The following is a 19,905-nucleotide window of genomic DNA, read 5'->3' as shown; positions in this document are numbered from 1 at the left end:
TGGCCTCATGTATTCTGGAGAATGTTCCATGTGCACTTGAGAAGACTGTGTATTTTGTTGTTTTTGGATGAAATGTTCTATATATTATCTGTTAAGTTCATCTGGTCTAATGTAGTATTTAAGGCTGATGTTTCCTTAGTAATTTTCTGTCTACTTCTCTTGTAGGTCTGTTAGTATTTGCTTTATGTATTTAAATGTTACTATGTTGGATGCATAAATATTTACAAATGTTATATCTTCTTGTCCAATTGACCCCTTTATCATAATGTAACTATCATCTTTGTTTCTTATTACAGTCTTTGTTTTAAAGTGTGTTTTTTTCTCACATGAGTATAGCTACTCCACCTTTCTTTTGGTATGAAATATCTTTTTCCATCCCTTCACTTTTATTCTCCACATGTCCTTACATCTAAAGTTAGTCTCTTGTAGGCAACATATAGATTGTTCCTGTTTTTTGTGGCTGCCACCCAGGAAAAACCTCTTGACCACCTGGCTCTGAACGCCAGAGGAGCTTATGTTTCTGGTGTTACGGGATTTTGATAATCTGTGTCACCCAGAAAGGAACTTATGCCCCAGTCTGGCATCCCAATTTTTGCAACTGCTACCAGGGTACAATGTTTATCACCTGACTCTGGCCACTTACGCTTGTGAGTCTAACAGTGCTGTAACCAATGGGGAAAGAGTTCTTAAATAGCTACCACCCACAGGGTGCAGCTAGAGGCAGCAGACCCAGGAACTGAGAAGAAGGCTTATTAGCTAATCATGCTACACCCTGAGGGGCAGGCTTCTAATTAAACATGCATCTAAAGGCTGACTGTAACCCTTTCCAGAGACTTCAGAGGGCAGGCACCATCTCTGCATGCTCTCTCTGCTGCACTCCAGAGCACCAGTGTCTCCTGGGGGGCGGAGCTTTACATGTCTCTGGCGCCCTGGTTTTTATATCTATTGCCCTGTTTTCTGCAGCTGCCCACCCAGGGATGCCCCTTGATCACCTGGCTCTTGTGGGTAGGGGAGCTTTCATTCCTGGGTCCCACAGGACTCTGCCAATCTGAGCAACAGTTCTTGGCAGGATGCCACCCCCGGGGTACTACACAGACAGCCGACTGATGCACACCCTCTAGTCTTTCTGTGAAGGAGGCCTATTTGCTTGTCCTGGAGCTTGACCTTAGGCACATATCTTATGGCCTGTGGAGTTGATCCCAAGGCGTATAGGCTGTGGATGCCACCTTGGTGCTTTTCTTCTCCCTGGCTTCAGCTTACTGGTATCTCTCAGAAAAGAGCATATGCACTCATCCCAGATCCCTGTTTTTTGCAATTGCCACTCAGGGGACACTGCCAGTTCCTATGGCTCTCATGGCCAGTGGGGCTTACACTTTCGGTTCCATAGAACCATATATATTTTCTTGAAAGAGCTCCTGCCTGAGGGTCTGTCAATCTAATTAACCTGAATCATCTAATTAGGGATACTGGCGGGTCTTAGCACTTCATCAACTACTGGGAGCTCTTAAAACATAGGCTGCTTGGACAAGTGCAAAAGTCTGAGAGACAACAGAGCTGGGGCCTTTGGGTTGAATGCAAGATTCATATCCTATAGGAGCCTACTCCTTCAAGCCTAGGAGAAGTGGTTGTTTCATCTAATACATTAGAAACCAAGACAGAGAGGCAAGCAAAATGAAGCAACAGAGGAATATGTTCCAAATGAAAGAAAAAGATAAAACCTCAGAAACAAGCTAATGAAATATAGATAAGTAATTTACCTGATAAAAAGTTAAAAATAATGGTCATAAATGTGCTCACTGAACTGGGAAGAAGAATACGTGAACATAGTGAGAACTTCAACAAAGAGATGGGAAAAATAAGTGCGAACCAACTAGAAGTTACAGAGCTGAAGAAAAAAATAACTTTAAAATTAGAGTAGTTCAGCAACAGACTAGATGAAACAGAGGAAGGTAAGTCAACTCAAAGACAAGGTAATAGAACTCCTATAATCCGAGCAGCAAAAAATAAAAAAGGGTGAAGATAATTTAATGTTCTTATGGGACAACATTGGAACACATTAACATTTGCATTATAGGATTTCCAGAAGGAGAAGAGAGAAAGGAAGAAATCTTATTTGAAGAAGTAATGGCTGAAAACGTCCCTAACCTGGGGAAGGAAACAGATATCTAGATGTATTAATTTTGAGAGGTCTGTGGAAATCTTCTAAGTCTTTGAAAAGTTGAATTAAGGAAGGAGAGTAGAAGTGATAGACTGACAAGTTTCTTAATCCTTTTTTTTTTTTTTTTTTTAAGATTTTATTTATTTATTTGACAGAGAGAGAGATAGCGAGAGCAGGAACACAAGCAGGGGGAGTGGGAGAGGGAGAAGCAGGCTTCCTGCTGAGCAGGGAGCCCGATGTGGGACTCGATCCCAGGACCCTGGGATCATGACCTGAGCCGAAGATAGACGCTTAACGACTGAGCCACCCAGGCGCCCCAAGTTTCTTAATCCTTACAGCCTACTTAAGATCTACATTTTTCAAGTGCAATCTCTGCAATTCTGAAAGCATAACTAATTTTTCCAAGGTAACATGGAAAACTAGTAAGTTACGGTGCCAGAATTGGAACTTTGATCAATTTGATTGCATTACCATGATCTTTCAGTTATGACACAGTTCTTCCAGAAAGGAGGAGAGATAACCAAAGCACTTAATGGCTAGAAATATAAGAAGATACGGGGTTGAGAAGTTGTTCTGTTAGGATAGGAGATACTGGTCTGCAGATAGAGGGGCCAGAGCTAGGAAAGATAGACAGAAATTGAAGATGAGTAAAGAAAATAACTGATAGATGGTTTGGCTCTATATTTTCTTAAAGGATATGGTGATAGTGATGACGATAACAGTAAAATCAATAATGGCAGCAGCAGGTACAAAAATTTATGTTGAGATTACTCAATGCCAGGCACTATTCATAAATTATGTTCTTTAATCATCACAGCAGTGTAATGTATAATGCATACTCTATAATGTATGTACTGTTACTATGCCAATTTTACAGATAAAAGATGGAGACTGAGAAAGCTTAAGTGGTAAACAAGTCTTCACGGAAAGTCAAACAGTCTTAATTTCAAAGCCTGAACTCTTAACCATGTATAACTTGCAAATCATGGCTTATCTGATAATATTAACAGAATTAAACTATTATTTGGTTGCTTCTGTTTTTCTGCAACTGAAGACAAGTTTTAGGCATATATGTTGGCATTTTATTATTAGTGCTAATGGTTGCTTCCATAACACTATGGAGATGCATGATGTATTTTAATAGGAAAGTGTTTTTTCTTTGAGAAGAAAAGAGAGAAAGAGTGCTACAACAAGCTAGAGCAAAGGAAAAGCAAAATATGTATATATGAATATTTTATAATTGTTAATTGATACTTTATTCAAAATGTAGAAATTGGAATTGTAAACATCACTTAGAGGTTGGACTTCTGGAAAGAGTGGAGTAAGGACCTCCAAAGAACTCCTCCAAAAAGCAATGAGAACACTGGCAAAAATTGTCAAAATCATCTTTTCCCAGTCTCTGGAAAGTAATCAAAGACTTGCAACAATCAAGAGAGTGCTAATTCAAGAAAAACTACAGAATCTTTATGAGAATAGCAAGCTTTTTGGTGATTTAACTTGCTCTATTAGTATCCAGTTCTCAGCTCTGTGGTGTCCTTGAAAATCTGCATCCAGACAACTGTGGTAGCTGTAGCAGCACTGGAAGGAGGACAATTATGTTTGGAGTTTTCAGAAAGTCCACTGAACACTGTATCTGACCTGTCTGGAAGCTCCCTGGTAAAGTTTCATTCACAGAGCTTGTCCACCTGATTAGAGCTTGCTTGATGAGAAAAGCCCTGGATGTTTTTTGAAATAATCAGCAGCAATTTTTTTTTTTTAAATATTGGAACTGCCCGAGGTGGCAAATAAGAACCTTACCAAAAGCTTAAAAGGAAGACCTGAGAATGAGATGTCCATACTCTGGGGGATGTATTCAGGTCCAGGAAAGACCTGAGAAGGCTCCAGTCACTCACCTCTGAGTAACCTGAATTTTGAAAGAATTAAAAATATGAGGGTGATGTCTTATCAAAGAGAATATCAGTAAAGAAATATTATAGAAAAGAGTGAAATAGCAAATCTGGAGTTGAAAATTATAATAACTAAAATAAAATTCATTTGAGGGGTTGAACAGAATATTTGATGGGCAGAAGAAAGAATCAGCATACTTGAAGACAGGTCAATTGCTGTTATCTTACTCTGATGAACAGAATGAGGAGAAGAATGAAGAAAAGTGGAGAGCCTCAGAGACCTGTGAGACGCCATCAAGTGAACCAACATACAAATTATGGGAGCTGAAGAGAGTAGAGGAGACAGAAATGGGAAGAAAGAATTTTTAAAGAAATAGTGGCCTGAGAACTTTCCAAATTTGATGAAAATCATTAGTATGCACATCCAAAAAGCATAATGTATTCCAAGTAAGATAAACTCAAACAGATCTATACATCATAATCAGAACATTCAGTAGAAATACTTTTTGGCTCTTAGTTGGTTTCTCCTGAATTATAATTTTGTCTGTTATGAGTATATATTCATAATACTGAATTCCTGAAGTTGTATTCTTATACATTTAATATAACAAACAAAAAATTAAATAATATATAAATGATTGCAAAAAATTACTCAGTGCTTTGCAGTCTTTGTTGTGTAAAATGAATAATAATTATTTTAAATCTTTTTATAAAATATGGCAGCTTTTTTCTTCCTTGGAATTCAGGTAATTTTTGCATAACTTGGCATTTTTGGATTTAATATAAATAAAACATACAAGTTATATATAGGTTTTTATATTTTAAATTAATGAGATTTAGTTTGCTTAGTATTACTACTTGAGCAAATAATTCATAGAATTTTTAGTGCTATACTAAGAAGGAGCTGTATGTTCCTTTAATGTTACTTCTTATTCAAGTAGTTTGGAAAATAGCAGTTTGAATAACTTAATAGGTAAGACATTGAAACACTTTATACATCACTGTAAAATAAGATGTTTGGAGAAAAGATTGTGATAAATGAGGTCCCAAAACAGAAATCATGTCATTTGCTGAAGTTAACCCTATATGTTTCCTAAAACGTATTAGATGAACTCATTAGGTTCAATGAAAATAAGTAAGAAAAAGAGGCATCTGGCATCTAGCGGCCTGTTTCTGATAAGATTAAGATCACTCAGGCCAGTCATGTTTCTGTTTTGTGTACTAACATGGCCTCTTGCTATAGAAACTGATGAAGAACTATTGAAAAATTACGGGTCTACTGTATAACTGGCGCAGCTGCAATCATTTGTACTTTCTCTCTTGTTCATGCTTAACATCCTATTGAGGTCACTTGGGTTAAATCCTCAAAGTACTTTACTGTCCCAGAGAAGCAGTCTGGAAATATAATACAAGTTATCCAAACTGAAATTGATGCTATCAACTGTAAGAGCATGCTCTGTTAAAAAAAAAAAATGTTAATGCATAATGGGAAATTAAGGTAGGCTTTTGAACTACTGATCTGTTTTTTATTTGCAATTACTATTATAAAATTTTCCATTGGTGTTTATTTTTATTTCTATATAATATGATCACAAAGCATGCTTTACAAAGCTTATTTATTTGAATAGAATTCTTATTGAAATATCAAAGTTACTGCTTCATTTTGAAATCATTGATTTATCAGTCACAGTAAACATAAAATTAGATTTATATTACTATGTAAATATTTTGATGAGTCATTTGAAAATATTTCAATTTTAATAAACTTAATTGCATTTTATAATTGAGAGGTCAACATTTATATTGGAGTTTCAAGTATCTAGTTAGTGAGTTAGAGATTTTCATTGTTCCTTGAGAGTCAATTGAACAGAAAAGCAAAAAATTACATAGTTTTTATATGGTAACTGTGGACACTAAATCAAAGATTTTAACTTCTTAGGTATTCTGTTTGTAGCAAAATGTTTATATTTCAGGTTTCTATAACTTGAAAAGTTTACATTTTTGTGTAGCTGTTAATGTAAAACATGCCATAAATAAAGACACTGAAACATCACATTAGGATAAAGTCAAACTCTAGGCCAAATCTGTAAATCAGCCAAATTCAGAGTAAGTGCTAGACTTGACTATACGCCTTTTGAGAATTAAATTCTGAAAGAAAATTTAGCCCATGCTGGTAACCATGCCACTGTGATTTGTTACTCTTAGAGTTCTTATTTTGTTTCTGCATTTACATTCTGTGTCCTATTGTCATAGAAGCTTCACTATTGCTATTTAATTTTCTACTGATTTTCTGCCACAACTGTTTTTACTCCCCAAATATATAATGTATAGATGCAAACATGCATTAAATAAATTCAGTAATACCTCCAATAGTGGCAATAACTGCCTTAGCAGTTGTTTTCTCATTCTTTATTCCTAGCTTATTTCATCAACTTTTGAAGTATCAATTATCATCTCAGTTTGAATAATCCCAAAATACATGGCTATATTTCTTTTGACTCAACAGCTATAAATATTCCAGAGATTCTGCACTCAATTGATTTCAAAATTTAATTCATTATATTTCTGAACAGGAGCTCCTGGGTGGCTCAGTTGGTTGAGTGTCAGACTCTTGGTTTCAGCTCAGGTCATGATCTCAGTGTTGTGGGATCAAGCCCCATGTAGGGCTCCATGCTTAGTGGGAAGTCTGCTTGATAGTCTCTCCCTCTACCCCGTCCCCCTCCCTCTTGCGTGCACATGTGTGCTCGCTCTCAGATACATAAATAAATCTTTAACAAAGATATTTTTTAAAGATTTATTTATGTTAGAGAGAGTGAGCGAGAGGGAGAGAATCTCAAGCAGACTCCCTACTGAGTGTGGAGCCCTACTTGGGGCTTGATCTCAAAACCCTGAGATCATGACCCAAACCGAAGCCAAGAGTTTCGATGCTCAACTGACTGAGCCACCCAGGCACCGCCCCCCGCCAAATATTTCTGAACAAACTTGCTAATCTTTTGCTTTCTTCCTCAGTTAGTGGCATGTCTCCATTCTTTTTCTTAAGCTAGATATTCCAGAAGCATCTTCATTCTTTTCCTTCCTTCTTATCGTGAATGCTATTATTCTAAGTCTTAATTTTCTGTCACAAGGTTTTATAAAAATTCTGAAACTTTTACCTTACCTCTTACCTTTTCCTTCTCCAGTGCTTTGCCAGGAGTATTATTAAAATTATCTGTCTTCTCAAAACTTTTATGCAGTTATCTTAATTTTTAGTCTTGGAACAACAAAGAATAGGTCTACCCTATTTTTCATGTTGGTCATCTGGTGTTTGAATATTATTGTCATGTCCTACTGATTAATCTTTTTTTTTTCAATTCTAACATCCTTGAGCAAACAAGCCTATTTAATAAATATGATGAAAATGACAATAAAACAATTGTGAGAGATGTACATTTTTAGCCAGTTTAAATGAATATTGTATATTAGGTTGAATAATATGAAAATGTTATATTTTTAAAGTAATGTATGTATCTAATACAGTTTGAATCAAAAGAAAAGGAGAACTTGACAGTTTGAAAACTTGACAAAATTACTCTGAAATCTGGAAAAATTAATAAATTCACATGCTCAGTAAATTTGGATGTCATGACATTAATCTACATTTAAGAAATTAACAATACTGTCTAGTAGAGTCTAAGAATTAAGCCCTGTTACTAAAGAAATCCCCTTCACATTATGTTTAATCCTTAACATGTGTGTATAAAACTTTAAACAAATTATGATACCACCCAAAAAATAGTATCACCAAAACATTTCTGTGTTTTTACTAGAGACTTCACCAAAGGTTTTGTGAGATGTCTTGCTGAAATCAAAATAGCCTATTCCCTGTTGGGTGTCTCCTGATTTCCTGTCCTAATATTTCAAAATAAACAACCAAAATAACAAAAATCTAAGGGCAGTTTTATAGAACTTACAGATGTTCATTTTGAAGAGATCTTAGAAGTAACTTAGTCTGCCCTTCTTGTTTTACAAAGGATTAACTTAAATATAAATTAGAGTAATACAAGTATCTAACATTTACTAAGTATCTACTTTATAGAGGACTTGCGAGTAATTTACCTATGGTATCTTATTTTCTTCTCCAACATGACTTTATTAAGAGCTATTATCCCAGGGCACCTGGGTGGCTCAGTCATTAAGCGTCTGCCTTCAGCTCAGGTCATGATCCCAGGGTCCTGGGATCGAGCCCTGCGTTGGGCTCCCTGCTCCATGGGAAGCCTGTTCTCCCTCTCCCACTCCCCCTGCTTGTGTTCCCTCTCTTGCTGTGTCTCTCTCTCTCAAAAAAATAAATAAAATCTTAAAAAAAAAAGAGCTATTATCCCTATTATACCTAGATTATATCAATTTTTCAAGTTCATCATTTAGAATTTGATAACATTTTATTATATAGGGAACTTCATTATATTAATGCTTGCATAATGAGATTGATAGGCATTTAACATTTTAAAGATGTTTTTCTATTGTAATTGATAATATTGTATGTATATTTCATATCTGTATATATTTTATCTGCTTCAGTTTTCACAAATTGAAATTTATATTTATTCACAAAGAATGAGTATTCCAAAATAATTTTTCTTAAAGGCACATATAGGCTAAATTCTTGAGGACCATTATTTTCTTATTAAAGTATTTATCCTTTTGAAATAATCATTTGGCATGCTTTTTGCTATTAACTTCAGAATTTTAGGTATATATATATCTGATTTTAAAATAATATCTTTAACTAGTTTAAATATTTTAACTAGATATTATATTATTGGTTATTGAAGTACCAAAAAGGTATAAAATGACTTCATATTTTTAAGGTAATATTAGAGAAGTATAACAATTTCTCTTATGTGATTGGTAAGTTAACAAAGGATAAAGGGGAACTTCATATAATAATTATTTATAAGCTGCTATAAGAAATTGTTATGGGTACTGTTGCTCCACGCTTTTAAAGATACCAGTTTTGAAATGCCAGGTGGCTTTTGAAAGAAATAGGGTTCTGTTGAGGCTTCCTGAACAAAAATGACAGGTGTACATGGATGATATGTTTTAATCCAGTTGTGTTGTTATGCACATCCATTTAGCAGATTTTTTTGTTTCTCACGGGTCTTATTTTCTTTATTCCAATATGTGAGAATATTTTATTAATAATACTGGATTTTCACTTGTGAAGCTTTTTGTTTAAACCAGTTTCTTTTATTACAGAAACACCTGCTACATTTCCAGACACTGTAAAGGAAAAAGAAACACCAACCGCTGGTGAAGATATTCAGCTAGAAAGTTCCATTCCACATACAGATTCAGGAATTGGAGAGGAGCAAGTGGCTAGCATCCTGAATGGGGCAGAAATAGAGACGGGCGCAGGCCCTGATGCCATGAGTGAACTGTTATCCACTTTGTCATCTGAAGTGAAGAAATCACAGGAAAGCTTAACTGAGAACCCCAGTGAACTGTTGAAACCCGCACCATCCATATCTAGCATTAGTCAAACCAAAGGCATCAATGTCAAGGAGATATTGAAAAGTCTTGTGGCTGCCCCAGTTGAAATTGCAGAATGTGGCCCTGAGCCTATCCCATACCCAGATCCAGCATTGAAGAGAGAAGCGCAAGCTATTCTTCCTATGCAGTTTCATTCCTTTGACAGGTGGGTACTGAATTTATTATTCGTAGTGCTCCAAACACAGAAGGAAAATTAACCATTTATTTTTTAAAATATTAGGAGGATCTCAAAAACCTTTATATTAAGTAATATAAATTCTTACTACAAAGGATATGGAAGTGATAGGTCAACCAGATTGATCTCATAGTAAGGCACTTAAATAATACATCTCAAAAAAGGAGTTTCAATATGGTATACAGGACAGCATGTTAAATTAGAAATAGGGAAATCCAGATTCTGATTAGAATCCATCATCACTACATTGAGGAAGTGCTTTTATCTTTTTGGACTTAATTGTTTCATGGATAAAATGGGGGAGGGGTAAGCCATATCTTTCCAAGGTTTAGTCTGGTTCTGGAATTCCTGTATCATAGTACTGGAAACCAATAACTTCTGGAGACTAAATAAATAACTTGCTTTAAGTAATAAAATTCAAATTCGACTGTTAAATGCAAGGATGGAAAAAATTTGAAAATATGCATTATCATCTGAAAATATGCATGGAATTTTCAGAATCAATGTAAAGGCCATATTTTGAGGCATGTATTTGAAAGTAAATATTGTTGAAAGGCATTTTAGGTTTCTAAACTATTTATAACATGGCCCATATATCTGCATTCAAATGTTAAATCATACAAGGGTTTTTAGTGAGAACAACTAATTTTTTTTCTGTTCCACTATATATGCCATAAAAATGATAGTTCACAGAAGCAGGATAAAACATTTTAGAACCAAAGAATTTGTTCATGTAATTTATCCTACTATTTAAAAACTTATGCAGCATTAGAAACATATTTTATGATAGTCATAATTACTAACAATAGTTAGTTATAGGCTAATATTTACATATTAGCCTATAAACTAAAGAATGTGTTTACCATCTGAATTAAATTGTTATTGATGTTGAAAACACTTCCCCCCACCCAAAATTTATGTGTGTGTGTGTGTGTGTGTGTGTGTGTGTGTGTGTGTGATGATTGGTAAACAATTGTTTTTTGTTTTAGAAAAGAACAAGTTAGGAAATCAAATGTTTCTTAAACTGGAATGTCAAAAATAAACATATAGTCAAAATGTAACAGCTATTCTGTATTACTTTTCTAAAATAGCCATACTGCTTTGTGCAAATATAGAGAGAGTAATTTTTTAGTGTTTAGAGGTAGAAATATGGCAGGAAAGGCATTTTTCAGTTAAGATAGATTATCTTTTTTATATATAAATGTAAATTAAGCTTTACCTTTAAACATTTTAACTACTGTTCTACAGATACTTCTTGAAAATTTATTGTGAAAATATAAATAGCTTTGTTCATCATGTCAGATATAAAGATGGATAAAAACAGTGTTCCCTACATTGAACTTACAGAGTAGTAAATGGAGATGAAATGTTTGCAAAAAAATGTCATTGCAAGATAAAATGTGTTAAGTATCAGAACTTTTAAAAACTAAAAAAAAAAAAGGAGAGGCTATGAAATGTAGGAAAATATTTCTTTTTTTTTAATGGTTTGTGTTAGATTATATTTGGATGTTCATTCATATAGTTCTTTGAACGTTCCTTATGCCATCTCAGATTGATGTCCTCTATTTCACCTATTTGGTTTATGTTCCCTGGATATATGTGGATGTGTCTTTATGAGTGTATGTAAACATATGTTTGTAAGTATCTGTAATTGTATATATCTATAAAAATGTCATAATAATTCAATTTAGGGTCATAAAAATTTTGTGTTCCACTTTTAAATTACATATTTAAATTTTATTAAAATACAAATAAATACAGAGGATTGTGATTTGCATAAGAGAATCCAGTGAAATAAAAATAAAGTTCAATGTTTTGTTTTAATTTGGATTACTGTTAGAACAGTGTTTTCATTAAAACTTAACAAAGCTATCACTAGAGTGCCAATATTCTCAGCTACTCAAAATTTATTACACTTTTGTGAATATTGCTTTAAAAAAAATAGAACTTTCCATTTGTTCCTGGTAGCATTTGTGCAAAGTGCAATGGGAGTGGGATCATTATTCTAAATTGCGTAAGTAGAAATGAAATCAAGGCACACAAAGCATATTTCAATTCTTTTTAGGGAAAGGGTCTGTAGTGTAGTTAATGTATGCAGTAGCTCAAGTACTATCAAATGTAAATGATGAGGTGATATTGATGAAAGGAGGGGATTGAGGTCTCAGGGGGCGCTGATGACGGATTGAACAGAAGCGGCCTTGCAGTGCACGTAACTCAAGTCTGTCGTCTTCACTGCTCAAAGCCATAATGGGAGGTGGCAGTCTGAAATGAGTTGCCACGGCAAAGAGTATTATTTTTGAAATGCTTTCACACAAATCACTAGGCCCTGCATACAACTTAGTTTCATGCTTTAATGTCATCAGGAGGCACAAATTGGTGTGTCTAATTGTTTGCCACCTGCCAGCAAAATGAGCTGCCAGCCAGCCAGACGGGTTTGATTGTCTGTCAGCCATTCAATAGATTGAGAGTGACAACATCAAAAATTTAACTTCAAACTCTAGAGCTTTGAGCAGCTTTTCAGAGACATCATCCCCACAAGTGCTTCTGGACAACTGCATTTTTCAATTATATTTCCAATATATTGCTACCATTTGCCTTATTTGTCTTAAGGTAGCTATAATTATATTATGAAATACATAAACATATTTCTGAAGCACTAAAGTCTGAAATCCAAGTTATGACATGTCTTTTAACATCAGATTGAATTCCTTGAAAATAGGATCCAAGATGACATGCCTTAGAAGCAAAGTCCTGACGACTACCAGTTTCAAACACAGAATTATCATGGGTCTTACTCTACCAATAATGTATTTTTCATTTTTATCTTTAGTTGAAAAATAGCTATAGTCTCAGTTGCTCATTTCTTTGTAACCAGATCATGCTTCCTAATAATATTGCACAACCCCAACGGAGATCCCTATAGGATTTTACTTTTGTTAGCCAATAGTTTATTGGTTTTATTGTAAACATGCTAACAATGCATTCTTTATACTCATTTTATACTGTAAATTTGAAAATACCTTCCTAAAACAACTGATGTAATTTGAGTTATGTTAACTTACATTCCACATAGGGTGTTTCTCCCCACTTGGGATGGAGCATTTATGAATTTCAGTTGTGAAATTTTTCTTTTAGGTAGATTATTTTCTTTAGGTAGATTACAACATCAAATTTTAGAAACATCTAGACTTACCTAAAATAAAACTTTTTCTTTCAGTATTATTTTATCACATTGTATTATGAACTATTATATAAATATTCTTATTTACATATCTTGGAAGTGCTGATTCTTTTTCTTTCATTTCTTCCAGTCATCATCTGTGCAGATTTACGTATATGTCTGATTGCACTGAGTGGCCCTAACAAATACATATTTATGAATTGTAAAGCACTGAAAATGCTAGAGATTCTCTAGTACTGTTCTACAGTGAGGAAACACTATGTATACAAAGGAAATAAAGTTATGAAATGATAACATTATCATGGTTTTATTTCTAACAGAAGTGCTTAATAATCTCATCATAGAACACAAACCAAATTGCAAAATTCCCCAACAATACAATCTCTTTTGATAGATTTAAATATAGATATATAATTTATAAAATATTCTAGCTGAGCTATATTTTTTATACATTAGTACCTGTGTAACTTTTAGGTTGGGGTAGTGCTTTTCTCTAAAACCACCAATTAAGTTTTATCCTATCTTTTATGTAAATATTGTAATGTTGTATATCCACATGATTTTAATCTTTGGAGAATTTGGTATATATATATGTGATTTAGGTCAGTCTTAATTCCCCAGGGATTTCTAAGATAGCCCTCCCCTGTTTAGTTTGGACAAAAAACAGGGGAAAAAAAAAAAAGCAGAGGACAATATGCTTCTTCGTTTTAACTGTTATTATGTTTTAGAGGATTATTTTATGTCTGGGATACCACAAAAAGCTCACAATTGTGTTGCTTCTCTGGCTAACAAACATTGATCTTACATGATTTCTATTTCATCCCTTTCGATTTTACAATCCACTTATGTTTGAATTACTGGGTTTGATAAGTTCAGGCAGACTGGTCTGTATATTTTTCCCCTCAAACTTTTAATTTCTTCACTTTCAAGTGGTTTATTCTTTGAATAAGAAAATCTCTAAAATAAAAATTATAAATATTATAGGACTAAAAAGGCAATATAGATAGCCTTCATATTATTAAACCTAAAATATAAGGTTCGGCTAACTATTTTTTCTCTAGCTTTTTAATATTAACATTTTTAACATTAGTGCTAAGGATGACAATTTAGGGAAAATAATAAAGAAATGTTTGATAGAGATGATGGAATCTTCCTACATTGATTTAAGATTATAAAAAATTATAATTACTGCTGAGGACTTCAATTTCTATTCCTTTACTTTTCTAGTTTTTGTGAAGTGTTTTGCTTCTATCACTTAAAGGATGAACAAGTAATTATAAGTCAAATTGATTAAAAGTCTGCCAACCTTTACATTTCAAAGTTTCTATGATGTCTAGCCACTGAAATTCTGGCCTTTATTATGCTCCAAGTGTCCTGGGTATAGTATTTTGAGGCCAGTTGCCAGACGATGCAGTTTTGACTGAGCATGGTGGTCTGATGTCCCCAATGTTGTTGCCTTTGTCTCTCCTGGCATTTACACAGACGAGTCAGTGAGCCAAAAAAGTATCTCTCTTTAAAGAGTGGATTAATGAAATACTCAGTTATTTCTTATACATATTTTTTCATTGGTATTCTAAATATTTTACGAAATAGAGACGTACAAAACATGAAAATGTCACAGCAGTAACCTTGTGATTTCTGATGAGCTGTAATAAATTGTAGTATCACCCTAAAATCAGTAACATTGTTTTTTTCCTAAGCTTCAGTTTTTTCTTTCAAGATAAATGTTTAGCATTTATATAAGTCTTGTTAGGGAAGAGTGTTAATCTGGAAATTTAGGAGAATTGGGCGTTGATAATAGATCTCTTTGTAATTAGTTGTGTGATGTGACTTTTATTCTCTTTGGCTCTCTGGGACTCAGTTTCTCAGCATATAAAATAATGTATTACTTCTTAAAAGTCCCCAAAATTTCCAAAATCCTATCATAAGTGAAATGATCTTGTACTTAGTCTCAAAAAAGTAGCAGATAGCTATTTTTGAACTTGGTTAAAAGATGTGAATCCCAGAAAAGATAGGACATGTATATTCCCAAAGCTATCACCTCACTTTAGGCCCTCAGTATCCCTCAAGTGGATTCCTTCTCTTATCTCCTAAATAGCCTTACTATTTCCAGGCCCCCGCCACCCCGCCAGTGTATCTTCCACATTTATGCTAGAGTCATTTTTCTTAAATGCAAAACTGATAAAAATTCTGAAATAATTTTTACTTATTATAAAATATATTAAAAAATAAAAGATGAACTTCTTAGTTTGAAATGTCCTTACCTTTTATCAGTCATAAGGATGTATTTATAGTTCCTTCAGTCTACTATGTTTTTTCATATCTCTTTGCCTCACTAAGGTTTTACTACTGAACTTTTCTCTTCTTGGCCAATTCCCTTTGTGCTACTTTTAGATTCAGCTCACTGTTCCCATATAATGCACATCCTTTGTGTTCCTGAAAGATCCTGTGCATAACTCTGATCAAAGCAATTATGAAAATATATTGCACAGTTGATTTGTTGGTTTCTTGTATTTCCTTCAGGTATCTCTAAGGCATGGGTTATATCTTTCTTTCTTTTTATCCCTCAAACTTGTCAGTGAAGTTGTATTCCTTTAACCTGTCAGTGCTCAATAAGTGTTACAGAAAAGAGAGCGGGGGCAGAAAGAAAAAAGGGATCCTTATAGGGTGTCACAAATAATTATAAAACTCAACTTGCCTTGATGAGTCACTATTGAAAAACCCTTATCTTCACTACTTTACTTTATACATAGGCCAAATCTTGAGGTATACAGATAAAGTAGGAACCTTTTTATAAGATTCACAGAACCAATTAATGGACACTCCAAGACTCTGCCCTTGAACCATTCTCCTATCCATTTGCACTCACTTCTTCAGTGATCTCATCCACTTCCCTGGCATTAAATAGCATATATGTTGGTGATTCCCAAATTTATGTCTCAGCCCAGTCCTCTCTCCTCTAACTAGAGATTCATCTATCCAATTGCTTATGCAGCATCACTGTTTGGATGATTAATAACTGCTCCAACTATATTCGTCTGTATCTTAGTTAATGGCAGCTCTGCCCTTCATGTTGCTTAAGGCAAAAATCTTTACATCATCTTTGACTTTTCTCTCACACCCACATCCCAGTCTCCTGCAAATCCTGTTTGCTCTGCCTTCTTAATATAGTCAAAATTTGACCTACTTTTCACCATTTTCATTTTGCCATTCTGATCCAAAGTACATCATTTCTTGCTTGGTTTATTACAGTAAACTCCTAACTAGTCTTTCCCTACTTGCCCTTCCCCCTTTAACTGTATCCTTAATGCAACAGCCAGAATGGTCCTGCTAACCTAAGATCATATTCCTCCCTTGTTCATAAGCTTTTAATGGCTTCCAGTCCCACTGTGAGAAAAAGCCAACGGCTTTAAAATGGACCATAAATACCTCTGATCAGAACCCCTTTTGTCTGGTCTCACTTCTTACAAGTCTCCACATCTTCTAGACTCACACTAGCCTTCTTCCTGGTCCCTCTGCCTGTGACACTCTTAACACTCCTCTCTGGATATCTTCATAGCTCCTCCTGCACCTTCCAGTGTTTCCTCAAATATTACATTTTTTAGTGAGTCTTCTCTTAGTAACTCTCCTTATCCCTGTCTGTGCTTTATTTTTCTCATAGCACTTTCCATCTCGTATACTGTATTAACTCATTCATGTTATTGTATCTTCCTTCTGTCTCCCCATATTAGAACATAAGTTCCATGAAGGCAGGGATTGTGTCTGTTCTATATATCTCTGTATTTCAGAATTTAGAACCGCCCCTCACACATCATAGTGCTCAATAAATATTTGTTGAATGAATGAACGAATGAATCTTAGAGCACACCCCAAATCTCTGGTTTTGAGATAGCATAAATTCAGTGATGGAAAGATTTACACTGGTATGTATTATATATCACTCAGTGTATTACAAAACGTAGTTAACCACTCGAACATTTTGTTGGAGTTAGATTGAATAATCTCTTGGCTTGTGCTGTTTTGATGATAACTGTTACAACCTTAGAGTATATGTGAGTTTTATGTAGTACAGAGGGATCATCTACTTATTTATAGTTTGCAGTCTTAAGGTATGGAACAGAATTGTGAAATTGTGTGGGAAACATGGAAAGAATGTTCTTAGGATAGAAAAATGCAGTTGGTAAAGTATGTGTAGTATAGAGGATTCTATGTATGCATCTGTATGAATAGCATATTTAGAAGGAGAGTGGAATATGTTAATAGTTTAGATTGGTGGCTGTTAACTTTTTTGTGGATGTATTTTTGAAATCCAGATAATTATTTGCTCACCCTAGAAAAAGTTGTATGCACTTCAAAATTTTACGTATACTTGAGGGTATTTATGGAATCGAAATGGGTACCCACAACGGTTATGTAGACTACTAGGTAAGCCTTTTGGTATGGACGGAATAAGTTACCAAGTGGAACATGTTGAGTCGCTTATAGAAGATTTTATAAGAGCTGAAAAGTTAAATTTTTATATAATGTGTTAATCAACACCTATTGATAAACGTAAACTTGCAAATTATTTGTAAAATAGATTGTTAGGACAGAGAATAGTTTGATGTGTTAGGGAATGGGCAGTGTTGAAGAAATGATATTAAGGACAAGAATGTACAGTACTCTGATTCTAGTAAACCAGTTGGCCATTATAATCAAAGGAGAAATAGTAGGCTGCATGTAAAGTTGTAGGCTGAGAAAGAATATGAGAATTCGGTCAAATCCAGCTTTCCACCTCTCTCAACCCTGATTCTTTGAGAAGAATGAAGCTTCACTACTTGGAAATAAAGATATTAATGATTCTAGGTAGTTTATCTTTTAAAATGATACTCGTTTATTATTTAAGGTTAATACAATGTCAAATTCAGAATTTTGTGTGTGTGAAATTCATCTAAATATGCTAAAGTAACATGGGAAACCCCTGTGTTTAAAATGTCAAGGCTTGAAAGCTAAATAGATCTTTAACTGTATCAAGTGTATCATCGAGTTCTTTTTCTTCATAACAACTATGAAAAACAAATTTTTTTCAGAAAAATAAAGTATAACCTTACTATAGCATTAGATGTTACTCAGTATTCCTTGGTTAATTTTTAGCTTTACTATGAAGGAGCTTCAGAATCTGGCTTTCAGAGTGGTTTTTATGTTTTTATGACAGTTTTACACATGGAGAATATAATATGGGTAAGAAGGACATTTTATGCATATTTTACCAAAAAAACTACAGATGCAAAATATTCTAACTTGAGCACACATTTTCCCAGTTTTTCCAGATTCGTGATTATAGCCTACAAGCCATCTTAAGAAAGGTCTGCACGCTCCAAATTCGACATAAGCATTTGCCAAATGAATTAAAGTCAACACACTTCACAATATATCCTAATGTCCATATCCTTTTCACCAATGAAATTGGCCTCAGAAGTTAAAAAAGAAAAGAAATGAAAAGAAAAAGATAAGACAACTGAATGTTGACTGTATATGTCATAGCAGGGTTGGATTTCATCTTAAACCTTGTGTTTGTTATTTTTCCATCACTTCTTGCTTTGTAGGAGTGTCGTGGTACCTGTTAAGAAGCCCCCTCCAGGTAGTTTGGCTGTAACCACTGTGGGAGCCACTGCTGCTGGAAGTGGCCTGCCAACAGGCAGTACCTCTAATATATTTGCTGCTACTGGAGCTACACCAAAAAGTATGATTAATACAACAGGTATTGTCCTTATATATTTTTGTGATACCTCATCTTTTTCTTTCTGTTTTCTATATCTTCATTTTTCTGCTTATTTGATCTTAAAAATTAAAATGCCCTGATCATTTAGGATTATCATAATCTTTAAGAAGGTTCTACTTTATGATACTACCTTTCAGAATTTGTCTGTACTTCTAAGACATTTTTTAGTGGTCATTTTAGAGGACACTATTGGTTTTTGTTTTGAGTCTTCTCAAAACACAGTGCTATTTACTTTCAGAGTTAAATCAGATTGCTGAAAGGTATTTGGGGAGCAAAACCAAAAGATAATGTAAACACTGAAGTTTGATATGTAAAAATTAGTAAATGGTATCAAGAATATCACTAAATATGTTAGTGATAGAAAATAGATTTAGTGACGTTTACTGGTTAAATCTTAATGTATATTTTTTGCAAAATCCTCTTAAGGAAAGGCAGAGCTCCCCTAAGAACCTTGACGATATGCAAGAGCCTCAACCTGATGGAAAAAAAAATGCATGTGAATAAGAACCATTATTTGACATTGAATTAATTTATGTACTTACTTAGATTACAGTTGTATCCAGTTCATTGTCCAACATTTTCCTAATGACGCTAGGAACAGAAAATTCCAAATCACTACAAATTTTAAAAGCCTGCCTAAAATAACCTTTATTTATGTAAATTTCCAGAAATGTTCCTGTTGATTATTAGCTAAATAAATCCTTACCCAAATCTTTGTGATTCCATTTTAGGTATTTATACAACGCAAGATGATCCCTGACTTTTCTTCCCTGACTATAGTAGCCTTCTCTTCTCCAAACTGTATAGCCTTGAACTTTTCCATCTATTATCATTACTTAGATTCTTCCCATTTTTATTAATTTCATAGCTCTTCTATGTGCTTTCTGTATCTATCTTGTTTATCATACCACCCGAGTCTGACATATCATGAACAACACATTTATGGGGTTGTAGTAAGTAGAATATACTCTATCACGCATATTTATAGTAGCAAATAAACATTATTGATGGCATTGTGTTAAAGAACATAACATCCTTGGTTTATCTATATTATAAATAAATATATCTGGCTTGTCTGAAGGCTTTAAAATTTTTCTATACAGTTTATAATCTTATTCTTTATATTCATTCTGCTTTCTAGAAATAGAAAGAAAATATTTTTCTTTTACCAAAACATCTATCAAAAAACATGTTAAAATTTTTAAATATGCAAGTGTA

General features: G+C 34.0%; 1 protein-coding gene across 4 annotated transcripts in view; it reads left to right on the top strand.

Moving 5' to 3' along the window:
- NBEA (neurobeachin) overlaps window positions 1-19,905 on the top strand; it is a 694,224-nt gene that overhangs the window by 268,607 nt on the left and 405,712 nt on the right. For 3 of the 4 annotated variants that reach the window (XM_078070461.1, XM_078070459.1, XM_078070458.1), the window contains 2 exons: window positions 9,277-9,715; window positions 18,512-18,666. In XM_078070461.1, the coding sequence (XP_077926587.1) occupies window positions 9,277-9,715; window positions 18,512-18,666 (594 nt within the window). The remainder of the gene's footprint in view (window positions 1-9,276; window positions 9,716-18,511; window positions 18,667-19,905) is intronic. The other variant, XM_078070460.1, reaches the window with a different exon arrangement.

This window comes from Halichoerus grypus, chromosome 4 (assembly GCF_964656455.1).
Source record: "Halichoerus grypus chromosome 4, mHalGry1.hap1.1, whole genome shotgun sequence".
Taxonomy (NCBI): domain Eukaryota; kingdom Metazoa; phylum Chordata; class Mammalia; order Carnivora; family Phocidae; genus Halichoerus; species Halichoerus grypus.
This window is presented reverse-complemented; position numbering and strand designations above follow the sequence as displayed.